At 38.4% G+C, this 16,437-nt stretch overlaps 1 protein-coding gene across 2 annotated transcripts; it reads left to right on the forward strand.

The window, feature by feature from the left end:
- The first annotated feature begins 1,190 nt into the window (after nucleotides 1-1,190).
- On the forward strand, nucleotides 1,191-16,318 carry LOC144651502 (uncharacterized). Of its 2 annotated transcripts, XM_078511460.1 has the most exons (10): nucleotides 1,191-1,528; nucleotides 2,351-2,473; nucleotides 2,586-2,708; nucleotides 2,824-2,946; nucleotides 11,736-11,858; nucleotides 13,546-13,668; nucleotides 13,765-13,887; nucleotides 14,407-14,732; nucleotides 15,379-15,517; nucleotides 15,927-16,318. In XM_078511460.1, the coding sequence occupies exons 1-9, from the start codon at nucleotides 1,225-1,227 to the stop codon at nucleotides 15,514-15,516; spliced, it is 1,506 nt and encodes a 501-aa protein (XP_078367586.1). In that variant the 5' UTR covers nucleotides 1,191-1,224; the 3' UTR covers nucleotide 15,517; nucleotides 15,927-16,318. The 2 variants fall into 2 exon arrangements, with proteins under 2 accessions (XP_078367586.1, XP_078367585.1); XM_078511459.1 differs by lacking the exons at nucleotides 11,736-11,858; nucleotides 13,546-13,668; nucleotides 13,765-13,887; ... (1 more) ...; nucleotides 15,379-15,517; nucleotides 15,927-16,318 and adding exons at nucleotides 3,812-4,143; nucleotides 4,707-4,851; nucleotides 5,316-5,556.
- The last annotated feature ends 119 nt before the right edge of the window (nucleotides 16,319-16,437 follow it).

Consider the following 16,437-nt stretch of genomic DNA (forward strand, 5'->3'; position numbering starts at 1 on the left):
TCGAATTTGAGGAAATGTTAGAGTAAAAACATGTGGTGTGGATAATTTGCAAGGGCGTTCAGTACACGCTATATTTTGCTATGCTATGACGGTTTTTTTTTTTAGGAAAACAAAGGGGCAAATATACGGGGTAAGTCGGATATGTACAGGTTATAACGTCAACAGTTATCTAATTTCCATAATACAAAAATTAAAAAAAAACTCCCTAGAGCAAGGTGAGAAATCAGAAACACCAAAACAGACCCTTATTTTAAAAGGAATTTAAAGTAAGCTTGAATTATATGCACTTTAGTGGCATTTTTTTTATTTTTCACGATTTCGAAAGCGGGTAATTTTTTTATGTAGGTTATTTTATAATCGTTTTTGAAAACTGTTGAAAGCTTGGAAACAAACAGAAAACAATTATTCTAATAGCAAATAAAGAGGTGACAAGGAGGAAATTCAAGTCTTTTAATTGACACTAATACCACAGTTCTCAACTCTAGATCTCAACTCTAAGAACTTTAAGTTCTCAACTCTAGATATCCGCTAAATGTCCGGAGTCTTAATGTACTTTTTTTGTCGCATGCATTCTTAACGTGGTCAGCACGCTTAGCTAAAAAGCTAGTATGCAGGTGCACCACGAAATAAAAATACAAACTAGAAAAATAAAAACTTCTTAGAAGTATATAAATTAAGTTAAGTTATAATTAAGAAAGAGTACGTGTTACAATATTTTGTCTAACTAAGAATAAGATATAAAAAAATATAAAAATATTATTTAAAACAGTAAAAGTAAGCGCAGCAGCTTTAATGAGTTTGATGCATATTGAGTTCATTATGTAAAAAAAATTATTTTACTTAGCAGCACAGCTAGTTACAGTTGTGACGTGTTGACTTCTTAATGAAAAAAAACATTGAAACATAAAATATTGCATCTTTTTCAGAAAAAAACATTTTGATGTTGAATAGATGAATCAATAGATGCTGTTCAGTGTTTGTTACGTTGACAGGCTCATTTCAGTGTGCTTTTGGCCGGATAATTAAAGTAATGCTCCTAAGTTAACAACTGAACACACACTTGTCACACATGTCGGAAGCTTTGTTTCAATTTATTTTGTGTTTTTCTTCCAAGTCAACAGCAGAAATACACGACATTGTATTGCCACTCAGTGATCAAGCCTCAGTATCACACCTGCTTTCAAGCCAGAATTGTAGAAGTTGATCTCCCTGAAGATTCAAAACATGAAACAAATCCTTGCTTTACTCGTGTGTTACACGTTACTGTTTCAATGTGTACACGTGAACAGTAATTCATGTCGAGGTGAAAGATCTCAACAAGGTTTTGCTCTTCTTTACAAAAACTACAGCTCCACCTTTGTAGAACGCTATGCTGATTGTCTTGACTTGTGCCTCGATGATCTAAGTTGCATGAGCTTTAATTTCTGGTTGGAAACGAAGCAATGTGATTTGAATAATCACTCAAGAGAAACTTGTCCAGTTTGTTACCAGGCTGCCCCTTCCAGGTACATGGGAATGGCAAGATCAGGTAAGGAAGACAAGGCGAAAGTGTCCGAGGCTCAAGGAGTAAGGTTTCTCAGCTCTTAAATGGTACACCTGGCATTTGATCAAAGCAGCAAAAAATGGACAAACGTTCCAACACTTTTGAAATGTAACTGACTAAATCTAAATGATGGCCAAGCAATGGCCAATTTCCGAATTTTCTTTAATTTACCTCTCTTTGTAGATAAAATTGATTTTTCGTTAGATGCTTAATTTCATTCAAATTAAGTTATGACTACTGGAAAGGTTTTGCATGCGCAAACATGGAATCGACTCGCAAATTCTCAAAATCGTACATAAGGATTCCAGGTTACAGCAGGGACCAAGCAAAACACCTTTTTAATTTTTTTTCATATTCCTCGTTTCAAGTACTAATTTGACTTTACTTCATCTTATAACAACTGATAGTGTAACAAACTAACTGATTGGATGTAGCACTATTACTGTATGGGTTATTGGCTAAGCGTGAGGTAAAAATAGCTGGATATTGACGAAGTCATTAATCAGACGAGGTCCTCAAGATCTGACCGGACAAAATAGGGCAATAAAGGAATAACTTATTATATGGCGTTAACACCACCATATTTCTTTTGGGACAAAACGGGTGACCCCAAGCGATATTAAAGGCAGCCCAATTCCTTTAAAATTGCCCGCTCGCGTAGCCAATCACAACACAGCACTTTCTTCATGCCCTCTCGTGGAGCTAGTCATATGATAACAAAAGATATATCAGGCACATCATTTTAATGTTTGTTATTGTACTGTCAGTGATTTTCAATGAGTTTGTTGTATGTCGCTGCTTTTGCAGATATCGATGAATGCAGCAATGGCAGCCATGACTGTGACGTGAATGCAAACTGTACCAACACTGTTGGTTCTTATAACTGCACCTGTAAGGAAGGGTACGCTGGAGATGGACGCTCGTGTTCAGGTACACCAGATTGTCTCTACTAAAGTATCTGGCAAAACACCTGATACTGAATAAGAATTCCTTGAGTGTCAAAGATTTACAATGAGTTTGTTGTGTATCGCTGTTTTTGTAGATATCGATGAATGCAGCAATGGCAGCCACAACTGTGATGTGAATGCGAACTGTACCAACACTGTTGGCTCGCATGAGTGTACTTGCAAAGAAGGATTTGCTGGAGATGGACGCTCGTGTTCAGGTATGTACACCAGATTGTCTCGGCTGACGTATCTGGCAAAACACCTTATACTGAATGAGAATGGCTCGAGTGTCAAAGATTTACAAAAAGTTTTTTTTTATCATTATTTGTGTAGATATTAATGAATGCAGCAATGGCAGCCACAACTGTGACGTGAATGCAAACTGTACCAACACTGTTGGTTCTTATAACTGCACCTGTAATGAAGGGTACGCTGGAGATGGGCGCTCGTGTTCAGGTATATATGTAAATTGTCTTTTTCATAGGGTTAAACACGTTGTAACTGAATTGTCTACTGCATTACTGCATTGCATTACCGATTGTAGCAGAACGCGAGACGTACGTCAATAATCAACCTAGTAAATGACCAAGCTCACCAAGAGTCTCATAGTGGCTCAGTGGTTATAGGATCCGACTGGCATCGTACCATATTTTCGGCCCCCGTCAGGCATCCTCGCTTTTTGTGTCTTATGCCAGTAAGAAGCGGATAGCAGTGACGTTTGATGATAATAGCGGGGCTCGGGCGCGACAAGCGCCCCAGCGGAGCACTATGAGTGAGAAATATTGGTAACCTATCCTTGCGAAAATTTTGATTCTTACGTCAGCGCACGCCCGCTGCCGGCCTGCCCGCCTGGACGCCCGCTCGTCCGCATAGACCCTGGAGGAGGCGGGTTTGGTTGGGGGGGGGGGGGGGGGGGGATGGGAGTGAGAAAGAAAGTTCAAAGGCAAAAGAATAATTTAACGCTTCAAAACATGATTATGCCGTTATAGCGAGGACTACTTCGCAAAAAACAAACTGCTAATAAACAAATTCTCTTGCAAGCGGAAAAACTGCTTTAAACTGAATTACATAGAGGAAGAAGGATAACCCGCGAATAGGTTCATTGTGCCCGGAAATTCAGACAACAAATGACGACTTGGTAAATAAACTGTTATATTTCGGTATAAGCTAAACCATCATACTAAGATGGTTAGTATTGCTCGGGTACTATATTAGGGGTGGTTTGGGGGGGCAGGCCATAGAATGCCCAAGGAGTAACTGTTAAATAATGTGCGATGAAAATGACTTTGCTCACTACGTTATTGGCGCTTTTTTCATTCAGTCTGTCCAATACCCCTGGGAATGGAAAGTGGTACGATTCTTAACTCACAGATTAGCGCCTCAACAGCGTACAACGCTCACCTTACCGCTCATCAGGCCAGGTTACATTCCAAAGGAGACGGATTTAAGTTTGGGGGCTGGTCAGCGGCGCAGAATGACAGGAATCAATGGCTGCAGGTGGATCTTCAGCAAACGACAACGGTAACACGTATAGCGACACAAGGAAAAAATTCGGATATGCAAAACCAGTGGGTTACAAAATACAAGTTACAGTATGGTGAAGATGGACAAACCTTCAAGTTTTACAGGCGGATTGGAGATCATTCAAACACGGTATGATTCTGTAGTTTCGTGACGTATCTTTTGCCTGTGTTAAAGGAACCGTTTCACGGTTTTTAGTCAAACTTAGGCATAGAAAATGACCATCAAATTCGTTTAAGTATATAAATTAACCTCTTAAAACAGTGAAGGAATATTTAAACAACACACCTAAAGCGAACGAAGGTACGGATGGCCAAAAGTGTCGAAGATTGAAACGGATTGCGATATGGGTTTTCGAAATATGGTCCGGCGGAACAGTTTTCAAAGTTAATCTTGTCTGCTTGTAGCTTTAAATTATAACGCCCATGCAGGATACATCTTTGGTTGAAATGAAGCTATGGTTTTGTCATTTACAATCATAGAATTAATTTCTTTGCAAACATTTAGTTTCATAGCACATATTTAACAAAATTTAATAACAAAAAATTAACTTAGCCTTGACACAGTCCTTTTAACGTTCTGTTAAGCCGAGAAGAAAAATCAAAGTATTATGGAAGTTCATTTCATGGGCGTAAAATACAGGTGATTTTCCTGGGAAATACCGTTTGTACCTAATATTTTTCTATTTCATGTAGCTCTTTAAAGGAAACACAAACAAGAATACAGTTGTTTCTCACGATCTAAACCCGATCATTGAGGCTCGCTACATTCGAGTCCGTCCGACGAGTTGGCACGGGCACATGTCCTTGAGAATGGAGCTTTACACTTGCTAGCTATAGGGTACGTTAAAGCTAATTTGTGACCAGACCATTTAAGACTGCATATTTGATAAATACAAGTTTGTTAAATACAGACACTTAAATAAATAACTAAAGTTGAATAAAGAAATCTAATTTGAACGCCAGATTTGAGCCCTACCTTCCTGTCCCAGGGTTTGCTTGCAAGTTTGACCTCATTTAGCTCCTTGCTTGCTGCAACTGATTTATTAATTTATACAGCCTGATTTTCAGTTTACTGAAAAATACTTGAAGCTAAATTTAACATAGCACACTGTGGTATGGTGTATACGTTAGAAGGCGAAGAGCAAATTTCCATGGCCGCAGGCAGGCGGGTTTCTTAAGACGTTCTTCGACATCAGATCAGCAAAGAGGCAAACACTAAGTCATTCATTTTATTTACTGATTTACTGTCAATTTTTAAATTGAAAAATTTTAATAATGACGCAACCTATTTTCTTGTTACAGGTTATTCCCAACCACAAGAAGAGTTAATTAGCTAACAGCAAACCCAATATAAAGAAAGAACCGTTTTCTATGAGTTTTGTATGATTAGTTTCTACATGTACACCTGATAGAAATCCGAATAGAATGGAGTTACTGTTTATATCACAAAGCTACTATGTTGCTATACTTGACTCCTGTTAAATTGATCGGATGCAGTGGGAATCAATTCTAACAATGATGTACAATTAAAAAGACTTTGTTCCACAAAGCCGTTATTCATTGTAGATGCACTTTAACGTTTAGAATAACAAACGCCAGTTCTATTTTTTTTTCTTTTGAAATTCGTTAAAAGGACTTTATATCAATAACTGTTGCAGTTTTTACTTTATTTGTTTCGATGCCTCCTGCATTTCCTTATATTTGGAAAATCTTAACGTATTTAGTTTTCTGTTACACTCCCGCTTTGTAGGCGTGGTCAAGGTACACTTTTACTCCTTAAAGGGGCCAAAGACGGTCGCATACAGCACCTTCTACCTTACTGGTATATTATTGCCCCCGCAGGGCTTTGGCCCAGAGGCCAAAGCCCGAGGAGGCATTATAGTGTCCCCCACGTATAAGTAGTTACATAAGGAAAATACAGAGGAAATACAGGGGAAAATACAGTACATATAGTCAGAAGCCAGAAAAAATCTCGACTTGGTTGAAGTGAGCGCGCAAGCTAGTATCGGGTAATGATGACGTCACAATAGGTTTTGCCTGCAAATAGTATCGGGTAATGATGACGTATAAAGCTAGGTGTTATAAAAGCTAATTAGAATATGCCAACCGGAAGAGCCTACGTGACATCGGCAGACTTGCATATAATTTTCAAGCTTTTGTCTAAAGCGATGCTTGCTGAGAACGTTTGATCTTTTAGTCAGGGGCGTCCAGCAACGAAGAGCGCTCCACGTGAACATTTTCCCCAGGAGGTGACCGGACAAAAACAAACCAAGCAGATAGATTATTAGCTGCGAATACAGCCGTCTCTCATTCTTCGTTGAGGGACGTTAATGAAAAGCGTCTGTATTCGCAGGCTAATATATTTTTCTAAACGCTATTTTCTCGAGTTGTTCAATTGACTTCAATTTTTAAGAGGAATTACTTCAACATGTCGGTCAGCAAAAATGTGTAAAAACAAAAACGTGTCGGCGATTGTTTTATTTATAAAACATTTTGCGTCGCGAGGCTTTTCTGTACGATCAATGCATGTTTTTTAGACCTTCTTCATGCTCTGTAATTTTTTACTGTAATCGAATACGACAAAACGCCGACACGTTTTTAGCACTTTCGGGAGCGGAAACCATCGAACAAATCAAATTAGAGCAGTTTTCAATTGAGCGTCGTGAAACCAAAACCAAAGCAATTACTCTGGCCAATCAGAAACCACATTGACAATCCAGTGAACCAATCAAAACACGAAGCAAATACATGTAGCTGGTACGAAGCGCGGGAAAACGTGCGCGAGCGAGTCAAGATTGGTTTTGGTTTTAGTTCTGATTGGCTGAGAAAGTGGCGCGAGATTTTTAAGCCAATCACTAAGCGTAGAAATGCAAAACCAAAGCAAACGCAATTAACTTTCGACACTCCAGTGAAAACCGCTCTAGCGAATTTTAGAATTCGTTGTAAGTTAATTCCGACTTTCGTATTTAGACTTTTACGTACGTTTTTGAGATTTTGCAATCTTTCAATCCAGCAATCATAACCAACTTGCTCTACAGTAGCAAGCTTTGTAATGTATTTCGATGGCAACAAAATCCAATCAAAAAGCCTTACCTTGCAAAAGCTCAAAAACTCGACTGTCACATTACAAAATTGTTACAGTTTAGTATTTTAAAATGGAAAGAGAAATAAATATTTAATAATCAAAATAAGCTATATCTTCAACTTCTCACTGCCCATCAATGCCTCGCCCAGTACCCAGATGCGATAACCACTCAACCCTGTAACACTATGAACATAGTTACTAACTATGCACTAAACCGCATTAAGCTACAGTTTCCCACATACAGCCCTCAAAAATAAACACAAACAAATTTCCATTCTATTTATTTCAGATAAGATCAAAAGAGCGGGGGCACTTTTAGTGTCAGCTACCCCTAGTTAATATTTCGCGGGTACTTAATTTCGCCATTTTGGCGAGACAGTATCTCGCCGGGTTTTATTATATTTTCGCGATTTCAAAAGGCAAATATGAAAAAAGGGTATTAAATTTCGCGATTCAAGCGTTCTCAACTTCATTTTATTTTTCAAAAAGTCTCAACTTTTTAAAATTTCTAGATAAACTGGAACAAGAAAAACGCATATTTGAAATTTGACTTTTAAGGTGTATTATAACGCGGATACACATTGTCTCAGTACGTAGTTCGCGGTAATGTTTTGTCGATACATATCCTGTATATGTTATGGTTGGTACATGTTAAACATTTTTTACTGTGATTTAATTTCTCTTTATGGGTATTAAATTTCACGTGTTAAAATTTCGCAGGGTTTTTTTTTCCACTGGTCTTTAATTTCGCGATTTTTTTACAATCGCGAAAAACGCGAAATTAAAGACCTGCGAAATTAAGCACCCTGATAAGGTATTCGTACATGTTTAATTTGCAACGCGTTTTCTGCTTTTTTTGTTGTTCTGTTAACAGCTTATTTCAAATCAACTTAGATGGAACACTAAACTAGATAATGCTATAACGCATGATTTTCGACCTCTAAAATGGAACAGTCAACATCTCCGTCAGTGTCATAGAGGGAGGGTAGTGGATTTTTACTTTGATCAGGAAAGGAGCCTTCTTAACAATACTATAACGATGTTTGCCTGGACAAGTTTCTGGATTGCGATTAAGAAAGTTAAAATGGCGAAACACAGGGCCAGGAAAAAAATTGCAATTAATGTAACATTTCAAATCTCTCACCACCTTCTTAGCTCATCACCATTTCATTTTGACTGGTTAGGGCACCATTCAACTTAAAACAGGCGCCTTTATTCCAGACTTGCAGACTTCCAAGCATGGTGCTTAGTCGCCCTAAAGCGTAGTATGGATTATGAAACGTGACTCAAGATAGTACCTGGCACTTCCTTGTACTAGTGGGTGTTATAAGTAGCAAATCAAGAGCGAACTTTTCTTGTAGTAAATCATGAAAATTTAATACAAAACGTTCGCTTGCCAGTTGTTGCCCTTTTGTAACTCATGATCAGTGCCATCTGCCCCAATTGTTTTGTACGTTTGGAAAGATATATATCTTCATCTTATCACAGAATGATTTTGAGTGTGATATCAGTCGATTTCCTTGTATTCTGAGTTCCACGTGAATTAGCTATAGCGCGATACAACACACAACAGACAACAGCAAGCCTGACACAACGGGGAGGCTTCGCCCCAAGATCCAACCCCTAACCCTTTTATATACCATTTTGACAGAAAATGCACCCCTTTCGTATACCTTTTAATGAGAAAAAGGTACTCCTTTCATATACCGAAAAAAACATGACACATGCCTAAAACAGGAAGTCTTGATGCCATTTTTCTGTAGCGTTTAATAAATTCAAATTAAATGATGATAAATTTAAAGGTGTGTCTGTTCGAAATATTTTAATTGAAAGCTTTTTTAAACGTCTAAATGACCGATATCCCTACCCTTTCATATAGCTGAAGCATGAAAAAGGTACACCTTTTGGGCGGATCCTCCCCGTATCTAGGCCATTATAGGGAGTACCCCCCCCCCCGTCCCCTTGTCCTGACGCAGAACACAAGTGGCTCGGTGTTTGTCTTCTGTTCATCCGCTTCTCTTCTTCATTGTTTTGTTCCATTTTCTAATTCTTGTTACAGACGAAAAATATCATTGCTCAAGAGCAATTCCCTGCGCTTTCGTCAGTGCAAAGGTAGCCTTGATCAGTGCAATGGCGAAATTGCAACTTGAATACGAATATACGTGACATGCATGAGATTATTGAGTTTTTTTTATTTTGATGTAAACGAAGTGATAGTATGAGGAAGCGGGAAAATTTGTGGCGCGGTGTTCACTTCTTGAGCTGAATGAATCACACGAGGAAAGCGAGCGAGAGAGTTTTCTTCCCAAGATTTTCCTCGAACAATCCCCTCTAAAGTCGTCTAAATATCCTGGAAATTGTGACAACAGTTAAGATTTACGGGATGACCCGAAGTAAAAGCTTTTCTGGAAACTACACGTCTTGTGCAAGTCGAACGAAGCAAGTGTTTACATTGTACTTGTTTACGGCTCCACGGCTGTCATCAAGACTGCGATATTATTTGAAGCGAAATTGAGCTCAAAGTAGAACAGGTTTATTGAAGTATAAAAGGGCAAGACCAAGATTGAAAGGTAACAAACTTTACAGAAGTGCTGAGCCTAATTTTATGACGTACACTGAATGAAACTGTGTCAGTTTGCCGTTCTTTCGTAAATTATTTGCTGCTTTTCTACTTTATTCACTCCCTCTTGTTGTGCGTTTACAAGTATTATTAATTAAACTTTTGCATCAATCCTTTTGTTTTGCGTAGTTAATTTTACTATGGCATTTCTGTGGTTTTTGTACCGCTGATTATTTCTTGTTCATAAAGCTCGCCAAATTTGCTGTTTTCAACCATTTTTCTGATGGAACTGTCGCTTCCCGCAAAAAAATTTTACGCGGAGCGGCACTTGCCGCACTCATTTCCCATATATATAAGGTCAAACATAGGTATATGAGCTGATAACCGGGATTCAATGAACCAATCAGAAAGCTAGAAATGCAATATCCGAGGTCGAGGTTGAGAATTTAATAACAGGTGATGTTTTTTGTTGTAGGTTATTTTGTGATCGTTATTAAAAACTGCTGAAAGCTTGGAAACAAACAGAAAGCAATTACTTTAATGTATCATATTGAATGGCAAATAAAGAGGCTCACACAGAGAAAAAAACAATTGACACTGTAGCTGCATGCAGAAGTTTTCTTGTTGTTTCGTCGTTTTCAACGGTTCCCAACTCTAGACGATATTGGCAAAGTAGTGGTAAAGTATTCTCGCCGCATGGACCTTCTGGCCTTGACAAAAAAAGAAAAAAAAAACGTTATTAGAGCTTATTAGGGTGGGTGATATTCTCGTTACGGAAATTACAAAATTAACTTTTACATGTGCAAAGTCGACTCCTATCAACCTTTCTGACAACCAAACCATTTAGCACACCTTTGATATATGTATTTCAATATATAACAAATTTGATTTTACTTAGCAGCTCAGCTAATTATGTGAACTTGTTGACTTCTGAATCTTAAGACAAACATAAAAACACAGTTGCAGCTCTGTGAAGAGGACCTCTTTCATGTTGAATAGATGAATGAATAGATATTGTTCAGTGTGACTTGCGTTGCCAGACTCATTCTAATATGCTTCGGGTAAAATTAAACTACTGCTCGCGAGGATAAAAACTGAAGACAGGCTATTATTTTTTCAATGCTTGAACCATATCGTGTTTGGGAGCGGAAAAGAGCATTTAAAATTAAAATGGCTTGTCGCACATGTCGGAAGCTTTGGTTCAATTTATTTTGTGTTTTTCTTCCAAGTCAACAGCAGAAATGCATGACATTGTATAACCACTCAGTGATCAAGGCTCAGTATCACACCTGCTTTCACGCCAGAATTGTAGAAGTTGATCTCCCTAAAAATTCAAAACATGAAACAAATCCTGGCTTTACTTGCGTGTTACACGTTATTGCTTGAATGTGTATACGTGAACAGTAATTTATGTCGAGGTGAAAGATCTCAGCAAGGTTTTGCTCTCCTCCACAAAAACTACAGCTCCATCTTTGTAGAGCGCTATGCTGATTGTCTTGACTTGTGCCTCGATGATCTAAGTTGCATGAGCTTCAATTTCTGGTTGGAAACGAAGCAATGCGATTTGAATAATCACTCAAGAGAAACTTGTCCAGTTTGTTACCAGGCTGCCCCTTCCAGGTACATGGGAATGGCAAGATCAGGTAAGGAGGACAAGGTAAAAGTGTCTGAGGCTCAAGGAGTTATGTTTTTCAGCTCTTAAATGGCACACCTGATCAAAACAGAAGAAATGGACGAAACGTTCCCTCACTTTAAAAATGTAACTGAGCTTAAACTAAATGACAGCAAGCAATGGCAAATTTCCGAATTTCCTTTATCACTATTCCTAAATAAAATTGATTTTTCGTTAGTTGCTCTATTTCATTCAAATTAAACTGGAAAGGTTTTGCATGCAAATCAACTCGAAAACTGTAATCGTACATAGGGATTCCTGGTTGCTCAGGTTACAGCAGGGACACCTTTAAAAATTCTGTTCATATTCCTCGTGTCACGTACTAATTTAATTTTACTTAAGACTCAAGTTCCCTTAATGCCAAACGTATAAACGGCGAGTCTGGTGTTTTCGTTGTTATTATAGATATCGATGAATGCGGCAAAGGCAGTCATGAATGTGACGTGAATGCAAACTGTACCAACACTGTTGGTTCTTATAACTGCACCTGTAAGGAAGGGTACGCTGGAGATGGACGCTCGTGTTCAGGTACATTGACTTAAGGTGATTCCACGGAATTGCATTGCGCATCCTTGCTGCGCATAAGTTTTCGCGTCATTTAGCGCGCGCACGAGCGCGCGCGCACACAGAACACTACGAGATTCCCTTCAGGCTAAGCTCGGTAGGGAAATAAATGGGCGTTTTCTCTTAAACGAGCACGGTGACCCCCATTTTTTAATGCATTAATTTAAATGTCTTACGGTTGTCTACAATATATTGCGATTCAAAGAAAAGTTTAAAATTCTACATTGAGATATTTTAATTTTAATGCCGTAAAAAACACGTTTTTAGGTAGTGCCGTTAACGTGCGCACAAAGCAAAATCTTTAATTTCTTTTATTATCTTAATTCCTGTACAATTAAAATAGTTTTTAATATAAGATCAAAGTCTATTTTGTTGAACTAGACTTATACTTAAATGCAAAAATGATTTTTTTCTAGAAACAATAGTTCCCCATTCGGATTACTAGGGTTCCTACTATATACCTCGCGGGACGTATATTTACTATAATGCCCATCCATTTTACACAAAAACTAGCGCGGTGACCCCCATTTTTTATTTCATTTTTTTAATGCTCATAACATAATTGTAACCTGGACCAAGTTTCAGAAAATTTTTAATACTCCTTCTATTTCAGTGGAATCACTTTAACTTCAGTGTAACAAACTAACTAATTAAATTTGGCATTAATAAAGTACATGCATGGGTTATTGACTATGCGTGAGGTCAAAGTAGCTGGATATTGAACAAGTCAATATCCAAAGTAGGGCGAAAATCACAAACAAGAAAGAACGAGGCCAATATCAAGATATCCTGACTGAACAAAATAGGGCAATAGAGGATTCATTGTCCCCGCAGGGATTTGGTCCAGAGGCCAAAACCCTGATATCACTCATTACAGCAAAACACGGCAAAATGATGTCAAGATGTTGCGGTCGCGTTCTTGTAATTAAAATCTACGTGGTCATTCATCTTTCAGAATTTTTCGCATAATTTTGCTTTGTTTTGTTTATTCACTTGGCGTCAACAGTTCATCCTGAAAGTTTGTTTTAAATCGCACATGCTCGTCCCAACTTGAAGAAGAGAAGGCTAGGAACAATGTAATACTCTGTCAGCACAACACGAGTACAATTTAGAAAACACGAGCCGCCAGCGATCTGTTTTCTTTATCTCTGAATTATCGCAAAAACGTCCCAAATAGAAAACTGATATTCAGCCGATCGAGCAGAATTAACTATAGTAACGAATGCGCTAAAATAAAGAGATTAACAGCGTGGGCAGCTGTCGTGTCAACTATCTCTAGTTACATAGCATAAATAACATATTTCTTGTTGGACAAAGCGGGTAATCCCGAGTGGGTGACAAAGTACCACCCGCAGGGCCGTACCTAGCTGGGGGGGGGGGGGGGGGGGGGGAGAGGAGGGCAGTTGCCACCGCCAGAAAAACTAAAAAACTAAAAAAACTAAAGTAAAAAGAGAAAAACTAAACTAAAAAAAAAACAGTTGCCCGCGCCTGGAAAACTTGCCCCGCAGACGAAAAATCCTAGGTAGGACACTAAATTTCGTAATTGCTCGCTAGTGGAGCCAACCACCAAACACAGCGCAGCAATTTTATCATGCTCTCTAGAGAAGTTAGTCGTCTAATAACAAAAGATATTTAATGTTTGTTATTATAGATATCGATGAATGCAGCAATGACAGCCATGACTGTGATGTGAATGCGAACTGTACCAATACTGTTGGTTCGCATGAGTGTACTTGCAAAGAAGGATTTGCTGGAAATGGACGCTCATGTTCAGGTACATTGACTTTACTTTTGTAACAAAACACCTGATACTGAGTTCCTTACGTGTCAATACTTTACAATGAGATTTTTGTATATCGTTTTGTTGTAGATATCGATGAATGCAGCAATGGCAGCCATGACTGCAACGTGAATGCAAACTGTACCAACACTGTTGGTTCTCATAACTGCACCTGTAAGGAAGGGTACGCTGGAGATGGACGCTCGTGTTCAGGTTTGTAAATGATCTTTTGCATAAAGTAAAACACGAGATTGAATTGTTAACTGTCTACTGCCTGTTTGAGTGTTGTATACTTTGATCATCGAGAACACTGATACCCTTCTTGGGAGGCAGATGCACCAACTGATCTGTGTCTATGTTTAATTGAAGAGGAACAGAATGTTCCTCTGAATCATTTGTTAATAGTAATAATAATATAACAATACTTTTGGTTCGATCGAAATCGATGATCCTAACAGTATGGGGGTCACATATGAAGGAATATTTAATGACTAAGCTCCCCGCAAGACTCCTGTGGTGGCGTGGTTTTAAGATCCAACTAGTGAGTGAGAAAGGGATTACAGCTGTGATAATGTTATTATTATTATTATTATTATTATTATTATTATTATTATTATTATTATTATTATTAATTTATCGGGGTAGAGGTGAAAAGTGAGGGATATTTTCCAACAATAACTGGTGTGGGATAGAGTTGGTTTCGTTCATTCTATTGCTGCTTTTTGTACTCAGTGTGTCCAGTACCCGTCGGTATGGAAAGCGGTGCAATTCTTGACTCGCAGATAACCGCCTCAACAGTGTTCAGTGATTACTATTCCGCTCATGAGGCCAGGTTACACTTCAAAGCAGAAGAAGGGAAAGGTGGGGGCTGGTCACCTGACCAGCGTGACTATAATCAGTGGCTGCAGGTGGATTTTCAGCAAATGACAAGGGTAACACGTATAGCGACGCAAGGGATAAAGGCGGACTTCGAGTGGGTTACAGAATACAAACTACAGTATGGTGATGATGGACAAACCTTCACGTTTTACAAGCGAATTGGAGTTAATTCAGACACGGTATGATATTTAGTAGTTTCTTAATAGGCAGTAACAAATTTTTCTTTCCTGAACTAAGACCACGCTCGTCTTTCTTTTTACGAGACGTTTCGAACAAAGTGTTCTTGGTGTCATGAAATGGGAACTTCAAAGGTTTATGCTGGTGAGGTAAAGAAACAGACTGTGCCATGAATGATGACTGCTGAGGAGTAATTATAACCAACCAGCCAATCAACTCAAACAAGCAAATGTGTGTTATACTAACCTTAATCCCAGGGCACTTTTCCTGAGACATATTGCAAGTGCTTTCAAAGCCGGTTACGTTGGCTCTTTCAGCCAGAAAAAAAGTTTTTCAGACCAACGCTCGGTAAAAGATGGAGAGGAAGGGGGAAGGCTATTTTTATTTCCTTTTCGCCTCTTGATTGTCACAATGTCAGGCTTTTGCAATTCTAAACAAAAAATTATGAAGTAACATGTGAGCATCTGACGCATTAGGAGACTCAGATATCTTTATCTTTGCCAGTGTTTACGTTCGGTGAAACCTTTAGAAACTGACCAAGGTATTATGGGAGTTTAGTTCCTGGATGTAAAAAATGAGTATTTTCCATTTCATTTTGATTTTCCTGCGAAATATCGTTTGTATGTAATGATGTTCTATTTCACGCAGCTCTTTCAAGGAAACACAGACCCCGATACAGTTGTTTCTCACGATCTAAACCCGATCATTAAAGCTCGCTACATTCGAGTTCGTCCGACGAAATGGCACGATTACATATCAATGAGAATAGAGCTTTATACTTGCTAGGGTGCGTAAAGGCTTATTTGTGACCTTTAAAACTGCATATTTAATAACGATAATTTTGCCGAATACAGACGCATAAATTTTCAAAGTTGAATAAGGAAATCAAAAGAGCCAGAGAGTTAAACGCCCTTTGCTGGTTCTCAGGTTTCTCTCGGAATGTTCGCTCGCAATTAGTCACGAATGAGTGCCTGATTTATCATGTATTGAAGCGTTATCAAATGTTGTGCTGAATAAACATCGCACAAAGTAACATGGTGTTAAGCGGGAGAATGCGCGAAGGCGAGGATTGAGTTCTCATGGCAAACCAAACCGGCAAGTTTTTCTGTGCACAATACCAAGTCATTCAATCACACTGAACGTTATCTACTGTCAATAATTTTTTTTAACGATGCAATCTATTTTCCTTGTTACAGGTTGTTTGACGGTCATCAGAAGAGTACATTTATAGCTAACAGCAGATCCTCACTGACAACAACAACAAGTAGTGCGTATGGCTGGAAACAAAAAAGCAAATGAAAGCCAATTACCTTTCTTTCTATTCTAACATCTAAGCGAGGTCATAATAGAGCGTTAGATGGCTTAGCTTTGGCGGTTATTTGTTCGACAGTTTAAAATATAGCAAATATAGCTTAAAGCCAGTGGACTGGGGTAAATAAATGTGCAAATTAATCGCTTCCTTGCAATGGCTCTTAGGCTTGTAGTGTAACAACAAACAAATTAGCTTTTCCTCGTGCAATAGAATAAAGAAACTGTAAAGTCTTTTGCCAGTTTGAAATGGGACACAATTAAAATAATATCAAAACACGATTTTTACACCTTTTATTAAAGGTGCAACGAGAATCCCGCGTGCTACATGTTCTTTACCTGTGTGTTGTCAGTAGCGTTGATATAAAATGATTAATACATAGTTATGCTTTACTTCAG

This window comes from Oculina patagonica, chromosome 4 (genome assembly GCF_052425735.1).
Source record: "Oculina patagonica isolate OP01 chromosome 4, crgOcupat, whole genome shotgun sequence".
Lineage (NCBI taxonomy): Eukaryota > Metazoa > Cnidaria > Anthozoa > Scleractinia > Oculinidae > Oculina > Oculina patagonica.